Below are 10,621 nucleotides of genomic sequence, written 5' to 3'. Positions count from 1 at the left end.
TGCTGCCATCTGCATATCACAACCAGTTGACACTCTGAGTTTCCGGATATTCAGTCCTGCTGAATATTTGGATTTCTTTAACAAAACAATAAAAATGCTGACCATAGCAGCAGAATATTGACCCAAAAATGTTTTAAAAAGCCACTCTATTTGGCATTTAAGAAAAACTTGCATAAAAATGCGTATGTCCAAGAACACTCAGGGTCACGGTAGATGTGTTATGTTATTCTTAACCCCAGTTATTAGTAACTATCCTGCTTATTTTAGAAAGAGATCGCCGGCCATCTTCTGACACAAATCAGGAGATGGCCGGCCATCTCCTGAAGCCGGCCAAATCGGCATAACGGAAAGCCGATTTTGGCCGGCTCCAACTGCTCCGTCGCAGAGCCAGCCAAAGTTAAAGGGGGCGTTTCAGAAGAGTATGGAAGGCGGGACAGGGGCGTGGTTATGAGATGGACGGTTTCGGCCAATAATGGAAAAAAGATGGCCGGCTCTGATGAGCATTTCGCCGGCTTCACTTGGTCCATTTATTTTTAGGACCAAGCCTAAAAAAAGTACCCCAATTGACCAGATGACCACCAGAGGGAATCAGGGATCACCTCCCCTTACTCCCCCAGTGGTCACCAACCCCCTCCCACCCAAAAAAAATAATTAAAAAAATATGCCAGCCTGAAATGTCATACCCAGCTCCATGACAGCAGTATGCAGGTCCCTGGAGCAGTTTTTTTTATGGGTGCAGTGCACTTTAGGCAGGTGGACCCAGGCCCATCCCCCCCACCTGTTACACTTGTGGTGGTAAATGTGAGCCCTCCAACCCCCCCCCCCCCCAAACCCACTGTACCCACATGTAGGTGCCCCCCTTCACCCCTTAGGGCTATGGTAGTGGTGTAGAGTTGTGGGGAGTGGGTTTGGGGGGATTTGGGGGGGGGGGCTCAGCACACAAGGTAAGGGAGCTATGCACCTGGGAGCAATTTTTGAAGTCCACTGCAGTGCCCCCTAGGGTGCCCTGTTGGTGTCCTGGCATGTCAGGGGGGCCAGTGCACTACAAATGCTGGCTCCTCCCATGACCAAATGCCTTGGATTTGGCTGGCTTTGAGATCGCCGGCATTAGTTTCCATTATCGCCAGAAACCAATGCCGGCCATCTCTAAAGCCGGCCCAAAATGCTGACATTTGGCCGGCTTCAACCATATTATTGAAACAAAAGATAGCCGGCTATCATCTTTCGATAATACGGTCAGGGCGCCGCTTTACAGCTTCGGTCAAATAGATGACCGGCGCCGTTCGATTATGCTCCTCTATGGGACCCTTTTAATAAACTGCAGTAAACATTGCAGTTAACATGGGAGGGGTCATTTTACTACACCACACTAAAAAGTGGCCAGAAGCTATTTTCAGCATGTGGATTTCCTGCACGGAGGCCACTTTTAGTGCGGCAGTAAAGTGGCCATAATTTTTTCCCATTAATGGCAGTGCTTTGCTCCCTTAAAAATATGCATATGTATGTGTCAGTTTTGGCATGCATCAAAAGCATACCAGCAGCATTTGTCCTTAACAGGTAGTTAGTTGGTATGATGAATGCGGTTTAATAATGTGTTTCTTTAAACCAATTCAATTGAGATTAAGAATGGAAAAAATTAATGGCAAATTATCTTGACTCGGTTACGCATCTGATCAAACATTACCCTGTATAGTTAGCAGTGGCATGAAGGCAAAAATGCAGTTCTTACAACTGAACAGATACAATCTCCCAGTCCTAAGTAAAGGACAAAACTCATTACAGATAAGGTTGTGCTCCCATTTCTACTGGAACGCCTCTCACAGATTGCTTTATTATTTAAGTGCCGGGCGAAAAGGAAATCGCTCCCTGATATCTGCCAGAGATCAGCCTAGCCTTTGAGCTTTGCTTTGCTATGATCAGTGTGTGTCCTGTCTGGGATCAAGCTCTGACAGACACCACCCCCTTCCTCCCTCTGGCCCATCCCTAGAAAACCAGCAGCATCCCTCAACAAATCCACAGCTGCTGGACTTCACCCTTCAGCAAGTTTTGCAACTCTTTTGATCGATATTATTTTGAATACTGTAAAGCAAGGGTTCTCAACCCAGTCCTTGGAGGGGCAAAAATAAAAGAGATGGAGAGAGGGGAAGGAGCTCAGAAGCATGCCAGGAAGGGGTGTTGTCAAGTCCAGCACAGACTCCCAAGGCATTACCCCCCTCCGCATCCTGCTTGAACTGTACAGGTCAAAGTGGTCAGCCCATGCACAGCTAAATCTGTGTAATCTGCCTCTTACCTTGCACACAAGTCTGAGACACTAATTTCTGGACATCAGAAGCTGATGCTTTTGTTTACTGTCATAGCTTTACAGCAGGGGTTTTTAACCCAATTCTTGGGACACATTAAGAGGGGCATAATCGAACGGGGGCGTCCATCTCTAATGACGGCCCCGTAAAGCGAAGTGCCCGACTGTATTATCGAAACAAGATGGGCGGCCATCTTTCATTTCGATAATATGGTCGGGGATGGCCAAATCTCAACATTTGGGCCGCCCTTAGACATAGCCGACATTGTTTTTTGCTGATAATGGAAACTAATGGCGGCCATCTCAACACCGGCCAAATCCAAGGCATTTGGTCGTGGGAGGAGCCAGCATTTGTAGTGCACTGGTCCCCCTCACTTGCCAGGACACCAACCGGGCACCCTAGGGGGCACTGCAGTGGACTTCACAAATTGCTCCCAGGTGCATAGCTCCCTTACCTTGTGTGTTGAGCTCCCCAAACCCCACTACCCACAACTGTACAACACTACCTTGGCCCTTAAAGGGTAATGGGGGGCACCTAGATGTGGGTACAGTGGGTTTCAGGTGGGTTTTGGAGGGCTCCCATTTACCACCACAAGTGTAACAGGTAGGGGTGGGGTGGGGATGGACCTGGGTCCGCCTGCCTGAAGTGCACTGCAGTACTCACTAAAAACTGCTCCAGGGAATTGCATAGTGCTGTGATGGAGCTGGGTATGACATTTGAAGCTGGCAAAAAAATGTTTTTTAATTTTTGTTTTTGGGTGTGTGTGTGTGGGGGGGGGGGGGGGGGGTTGGTGACCACTGGGGGAGTAAAGGGAGGTGGTCCCCGATTCCCTCCGGTGGTCATCTGGTCAGTTCAGGCACCTTTTCAAGGCTTGGTTGTAAACAAAAAGGGACCAAGTAAAGTCAGCCAAATGCTCATCAGGGCTGCCCTTCTTTTTTCCATTATCGGCCAAGGATGGCCATCTCTTAACCATGCCCTGCCCCGCCTTCGGTACACTGCCGACACTCTCCCTTGAACTTTGGCCGGCCCTGTGACGGAAGCAGTTGAGGCCGGCCAAAATCGGCTTTCGATTATGCCGATTTGGCCGCCATTAGGAGAAGGGCTCCCATCTCCTGATTTGTGTCAGAAGATGGCCGCCCTTCTCCTTTGAAAATAAGCTGGCAAGCCAATCATGGTTTTCAGGATACCCACAATGACTATGAATGAGATAGATTTACAACAATGAAGGCAGTGTAAGCAAATTTATCTCATGCATATTCATTGGGGATATCTCAAAAACCAGACTAGCTTGGTATGTCCCAAGGCCTAGGTTGAGAACCCCTGCAGTAAAGCCATGACAGTAAAGAAAAGCATCGGCTTCTGGTGCCAGGAAATTTGAGTTTCGGACGTGTGTGCAATGTAAGAGACAGATTATACAGATTTAGCTGTGTATGGGCACACCACTTTGACCTGTATAGTCCGAACTGGGGGTGGGGGAAGGGTGTGGCACAGATTAGAAATCTGTTCCTTTAAATGCCTTGGGAGTGTGTGCTGGGCTTGACAACACCCCTTCCTGGCATGCTCTTCAGCTCCTTCCCCTTTCTCCATCTCTTTTTTTTTGTTTGTCCCTCTTTCCATATAAGCTGCAACTTTGGCCATGGACTGAGCCCTGTGCCGCTTGCACACCTCCATGTATCTCCTCTACCACCCCCCCAAGAGCCACATGAGCGGCTGCAGAATGCACAGGACAGGATTCTATGCAATTGCTGCTGCTGCTCCTGCTGAGATACATCTTCAGATATAAATCACCCAAATACAGGTGAAGCCCCAGATATTGCCCATGCCAAAAATTGGTTAGTGATTAAATATTAACAGCCTCCCCTATGATGGCTGACAAGGGGTAGATCTCTTAGCCACGCTGGTCAAGAGCTTTGAGGATGCAATTAAAGTCCCCTGAACACCAACTCCTCCTTGGGGTCTAAGGTGTCTGGATAACCTGACATATGGTGAAAGGCCAGTCTCCAGATGTGACACAGAGGGTGTACACATTGACTGGATTCACAGTGTAGTTGCCTGCAAACTGCACCTGCAGGTGAAGTATCCAGCCTGGCACCATGGATCGAGTGTCCAGCAGCTCTATTGTCAGGTTTGGGCTGAATAAGGTGGCCATCTCACCTGTTCAGCCATCAGAGTGATTTAGGAACATTTTGCCGCCCCACTCATAAGAAGCTTCGACCTCTAGAGTGCTATGGGTCACCTGTAATGAAGACATCAGTACCCCTCTGTCTTTAGGGACCAGAGGGACCACTGCCTCGAGAGACCCTCACAGCTGTTAACACCAGTCAACTTCACTTCTGAAATTCCTGTGAACAGAAGTCTCCTCCTCCGCAAGCTCTGGGCTAGCTACTTCTAGCCACCCTCCCCATCTGCACTTTCCAGAGGAGGCAGTGAAATACTCAACAAGTTCCGTATTGCCTCCCAATTTGTGTTTTGTCATGAGACTCCTGGAAGTGGGTTGGTGGATATTTTTCTTGCAGAAAACTGAGCCATGCCCTATATAACAAGGTTCTGGGCAAGGGCATCAGCACCATCTATGAAAGGGAGGCTCATTTTCAAAGCCCATTGACTTACAAAGTTACATATGTTGCTATCAGGCTCGTTTTCAAAAGAGAAGGACGTCCATCTTTCGACATAAATCGGAACATGGACGTCCATCTCCCAGAGACGTCCAAATCGGTATAATTGAAACCTGATTTTGGATGTCTCTAGCGCAAGTCTGTCGCAAGGATGTCCAAACCTCAAGGGGGCGTATCGGAGGTGTGGGGAAGGTGGGACTTGGGCATTCCTAAGATTTGGACGTCTTTGAGCCATAATGGAAAAAAGCAGAGATGTCCATGACTAACACTTGGACGTTTTCACCCGGACGGGTTTTTATTACAAATAAGGCACAAAAAGGTGCCCGAAATGACCAGATGACCACCGTAGGGAATTGAGGATGACCTCCTGTTACTCCCCCAGTGGTCACTAATCCCCTCCCGTCCTCAAAAAAACATTATTAAAAATATGTGCCAGTCTCTATGCCAGCCTCAGATGTCATACTCAGGTCCATGACAGTGCATGCAGGCCCCTGGAACAGTTTTAGTGGGTGCAGTGTACTTCAGACAGGCGGACCCAGGCCCATACCCCCTCCACCTGTTACATTTGTGGAGGAAACAGTGGGCCCTCCAAAACCCACCAGAAACCCTCTGTATCCACATATAGGTGCCCCCTTCACCCGTAAGGGCTATGGTAGTGGTGTACAGTTGGGGGTAGTGGGTTTTGGGGGGCTCAGCACACAAGGTAAGGGAGCTATGTACCTTGGAGCATTTTATGAGGTCCACTGTAGTGCCCCCTAGGGTGCCCAATTGCTGTCCTGGCATGTCGAGGGGGAGGGGACCAGTGCATTAGAAATACTGGCTTCTCCCACGTCCAAATGGCTTGCATTTGGATGTTTTTGACTTGGACGTCTTTGGTTTTGAAAATCACTGAAACTCAAAGACATCCAAATCTAAGGACGTCCTTGGTATTTTCGAAATGAAAGATGGACATCCATCTTGTTTTGAAAATAATGCTTTTCCCCGTCTCCGGATTTGGACGTTTTACAAAGACGTCCAAATCCCAACGTAGATGTTTCTTTCGAAAATGCCCCTCCATGCAACTTTGTAAGTCTATGTACTTTGAAAATTAACACCAGGGCTGCTTAATGCCAAGGGCCTGGGGAATTGCATAGAGTCAGCCTCTGGGCTACCTCCTGCACTGCAGCTAGAATCTTTCCCCTGGGGCCCTGAAGCTACTCTGATATGGTCATCTACAGTTCTTCCAATGACTATCCTGCAATGGAAGTAGAGAGTCAAGAGACTGAGGATCTCCATGCTCGCCTCCTACCCTCTTTCCTTCACCCCTCTCTTCCCTCCTTGGTGGGGGGAGGGGGGGAGAAAAGACAGCTTCTATTCAGTCCTTTCCTGGGGAAAGGCAGTTCAGCTCACTGCCACAGTGGGAACAAAAGCAAAAAAAAAAAAAAATCCTAAGAAACCAGATAAGGAGGAGCAGAGAGGTACAATTTTAAAAAGTGCAAATTAAAAAGAAAAAGAAAAAAAAACAGGAAGGAAAGGTAAGTCTAATTTCTGCTTTATAGTTACCACAGATGGTTTTGAGGAATTGACTGCCAGGGGATGTGGGAGGAGGAGGAGAACACAGTGCAGACCAAACAAAACTTTAACTGAGATATCTGCATTCAGAAGTAGTGAAGAGGGGGGAAGGCCAAAATCAAACACACAGAACTGCCAAAATAACTCATTCCAGGAAGATTTTAAGCCAGTGCTACAGGTCTCACATAATACAATGGGCAAAATTGGGAACTACCAATACCAAGCTGCTTTGTGATGTCAGTTCACAACCAGGAGTGGAGTGGACTAAAGATAGGCTCCTGTAATTTGGCAGCCCCTGAGCACACTGTAAAAAGAAAATCCACCAAAACCCACAATCACTTAAAGGCACCTTCAAAGCAGAGACAGAGATGCCAAGGTGTTCATTTTTTCAAAGCACACAGACTTACAAAGTTGGGGTATTTATTTTCAAAGCAATAGTAACCTATGTAACTCTGTACTTTGAAAATCAGCCTCTATGTCTCACTCATTAGGAGCCTGTCACACTCATTTGAAAGCTTTCTCACTCTCACTCTCTTTGAGCCCTATTTCTCACTCATTACAGCTTCAGTACCACTGCACTGATGATCTTGATCACCGTTATCATGAGAAGCAAGCCTTTGAGAAGTAAACCAAGTGGTTCAATCAGTAAGAAGAAATCTGAGCGCTTCCCCTTCCCCTTTACTGCAAATATACGTGCTGTCAAACCGATGTATATACTTTTAACTCCTGAGGGGAAGACAATTTTCAGCTCAAAGAATGTATCCAAATTGCTCCCTACTTTGTATTCTTTCAGAGGCTCATTCATTTGCAAAAGCAATAATACACTACTTTAATCATTCTAGATGTCTCTACCCTCCATAAACCCTCTGAAAGAATCTCACTTTTTGGGATGGTTCACCCTTGGCATGCCTGTCATCGCTGACCCCTTAACTCTCGTCACGAAAAGGAAAGCTTGGAAGACTGGGCTGGGCTTCCTTGGAGGAGGGAGGGTTGGACACACGTTTCCTTTCCTTTCGGGAGAGGAGGGGCCAGCTGTGAAATGGAGGAGGGGAGAGAAAGAAAGACACACAACAGCAGGATCTGGCCCTGGGTGTAAAGCTAGTGGGGAGCAACTCTAAGCAAACCTCAGAAAGTGAGAGCACAGATTAATAATAGTAATGATCATCATCCTAGGTTTTAGTAGGATTTTTTTTTTTTTGCATAGCAGTTTAAGGCAGAGCCGGAGAGCAAAGGGATAAGATCCCTCCTTTTCCTATTAAATACATTCTCCCTCTACCACCTTCCAAGCAAGCTTTGAGGCTGGCTAAACCGAGCCTAAGAGAACGAGCCCCTTGCCTAGTTGGGAAAACTCAGGAGCAGCATCCAACAGAGCGTTGAGGTTCTTCGGTGGGGGGAAGGGCGCTTTCCACTGCTCGATGCTCCCTCTTCCTGGCGCGCTCCCGAGCCTCCCTCCGCCCTCCCCGTCTCTCTTTTCCTTTCTGTCCCTCCTCCTCCTTTCTCTCCTCTTTAAAGTCTCTGCCAGGCTCGGGCTCCCCTGCTTTACTTCCCGTACGGAAGACTCTGAACGCCGCTGACCCGCAACTTCGGGCATGGACTAAGCCCCGCGCCGCGCGCGCACGCGCCCCTCTGGGTCCCTCTCCGGCAGCCCCAGCAGCAGCAGCACCACCCCGGTGAGCCGTGCAGGCAGCTGCAACTGCTGCATGCATGAGGCAGGATCCCGCACTGCTGCTGCCGCCGCCGCTGCTTCAGCCCAGTCCAGTTGGCTTCCGCAATTCCTCGTCCGCAGGCCCCGGGCTGGCCCCTGTGCGGGCTGCTCCTGTGCGCGTCTAGCTGCCCTCCCCGTCTGCACTTTCCGGAGGCGGCGGCGAAACTTACTCAACAAGTTCCTTATCGCTTCCCGATGTGCGTTTTGTCATGCGGAGACTCCTGGAACCGTGTTGCTGGATTTTGTTCTTGAAAATAGCAGCCTTGGCGCTCCATTATGTTCTCTGCTTTCCCGGTAAGTGTGAAAGGGGGGGGGGGGGGGCATTTTTTTGGACAAGTTTGAGGTTAGATTGGGTCTGGCTGGACTGATGATTACTGTGGAAGGGGGCACGGTGTGTGTTGTGTGCGCCTGTTGCCCCCTCCTGATTATGCATCACATCTGGCATTGTGTTGTGGCTCCTCGAACTGCACTGGGTTGCCCCTTCTACTTGGGAAGGGAAGGTACTGGCTAAAAGGGGGGGGGGGAGCATTTGCCCCCTCCTCTTAAAAAAAAAAGCCCAATCTCACGTTTTCATCAAGGCTCACTTACTCTATTCAGTCCAGATCTCTTTCTTTACCTCTCTCTCAAGACACAATAATACAACTTCAGGATCTGTCTGAAGCAGAAATGGGGTTGGGAAAAATCACAGCCAGACAGAAGAAGGAAAGATCAGAGAGACATGTTTCTTGTAGCACACAGTAGATATTCTGGAAGCGGAAATTACCACATGCCACAATATACTATTTTCATTTGTTTGTTTTAGGAGAAAAAAAATAATTATTTTTGCTAGTTGTCGAAAATTATAATTTTCTCGGTTAATTTGTTACTTCGTTTAGTAAGGTTGGTCCCAAATACTGAGAATTTTGCTGTATATATTGGTTCCACATATCGAATGACTGGGATTATCTTCCATCTCCTTTCTCGCTTTGCCCTTTTGTTAAGCACATGCGGAGAATATTACCAGCAGATTAGAGCACTGAATGGCCGGGCAGCCTGTCATAATGGAAGGAGCGCAGGAGACAGCCTTTTAATTACACGTCTGCTAGGTTGGCGATAATTTTAAGGATCCCTCGGTGAAAAGTAGTCTTTCTGAATCTATCTGTCTTCTCCTACTCCCCCCTCCCCTCCCCCAGGGAAAAGTATTCTGTTAGCTGCCTTTTTTTGGCGCAGTGCTTCCCTAAGCAGAAAAGCGAGCAGAATCCAACCGATCCTGAAGAACGTTCACTTTATTATGCGGCTAATGATCTAACAGCACGGGTGGGGGGGTACCATTTGAGGGAAGAGGATGGAAGGAATATATGTGGCGGGGTTGGAGGGGGCAGTGGTTAAGGAGGGTACAACAGAAAATGTGCGCCGCCTTTGAGGATAATTTGCCCATCTTGTAATTTTGAGAGGTGCCAAGATCACGGGACCGGCTCTCTCCTAGACCTGCACCGGCGTAAATGGCCCGTCGCTGTTCTCCAGTCACATCCGCACGATGCAGTCAAAGTTATCTCCGTGCATCGGAGATCGAGCCGGTGTTGGAAAGTTGTTTTTCCCTTCTTCGGCAGAATTAAATTTCTTTTGAATGTAACTTATGCGCTTAAGTGTCTGCAGGTTTTTTTTTTTTTTAATGACTGTCTCACTGTAAAAAGGCCCAAAACTTTGTGGACCGCTGCCCTTGTAAATGGTCTTGCGCCCCCCCCCCCCCCCCCGGGTGTGTCTCATTCTTTTCCCTCACTTCCTACCCCCCACGCATCCCTAAGGAAACATAAAGTGTATTCCCCCATCGTCAGATTGACCTTGAAAGCTATTGAGAAACATTCCTTTTTCCTGATGTGTTCAAAGGCCCTTTAGGCTTCTTTATGTTAACATCGATGGATGAAAGCAACGTTTCTTCTCCTGGCTGTTAGGGTGTAGGAACAGCAACCTATTGTTCAGGTTGTGATCTTTCATAGTCGGATGCTCTAAGATCCTTGAAAATAGAATCCCAGCCCAGTGTTTTATTTCGCTCTACAGCTATAGTCCAGCGGTTATCACGTTGCTTTGTGTTCCACTTTTGGCGCTGAACTGGTATAAAGGAATTAAAATTGGTACAGTGAAATGGTAAAAGGAAATCATAAAGAGGAAGCATTCTGTAGGTTTTGTGTGTTTGTTTTGGGGGGTTGGAAGTCCTTCCTTTGCTGAGAAACAGCATCAGAGGATCCCATGCTAGAGAAAGGTGAAATGTCACACTGGTGGATTCTCAGCTTTTAAATAGGTGAAGTAATTTAAGTACACAAAGGTACTGCCTGGTTTTATCTGCCCTAGTCAGTCGTCATCCATAGCCTAATAGTGAATTGAGGAATAGGAGTCCTAATTGAAAGAAAAGAGCATTCATTCTGTACCTAAAGTTGGCCTCTTAGAAAAATGATTGACTAATAGTTTTTGTG

The 10,621-nt window shown here is 47.8% G+C and overlaps 1 protein-coding gene across 1 annotated transcript in view; it reads left to right on the top strand.

The window, feature by feature from the left end:
- The first annotated feature begins 7,633 nt into the window (after positions 1-7,633).
- Positions 7,634-10,621, top strand: part of PTPRG (protein tyrosine phosphatase receptor type G) — a 708,710-nt gene continuing 705,722 nt past the window's right edge. The window contains 1 exon segment of the mRNA XM_030208031.1: positions 7,634-8,465. Within this exon segment, the coding sequence (XP_030063891.1) occupies positions 8,381-8,465 (85 nt within the window). The 5' untranslated portion in view covers positions 7,634-8,380.

This window comes from Microcaecilia unicolor, chromosome 6 (genome assembly GCF_901765095.1).
Source record: "Microcaecilia unicolor chromosome 6, aMicUni1.1, whole genome shotgun sequence".
In the NCBI taxonomy this organism is placed as follows: Eukaryota; Metazoa; Chordata; class Amphibia; order Gymnophiona; family Siphonopidae; genus Microcaecilia; species Microcaecilia unicolor.
The sequence above is the reverse complement of the archived record's forward strand: the minus strand, read 5'-3'. Positions and strand labels throughout refer to the sequence as shown.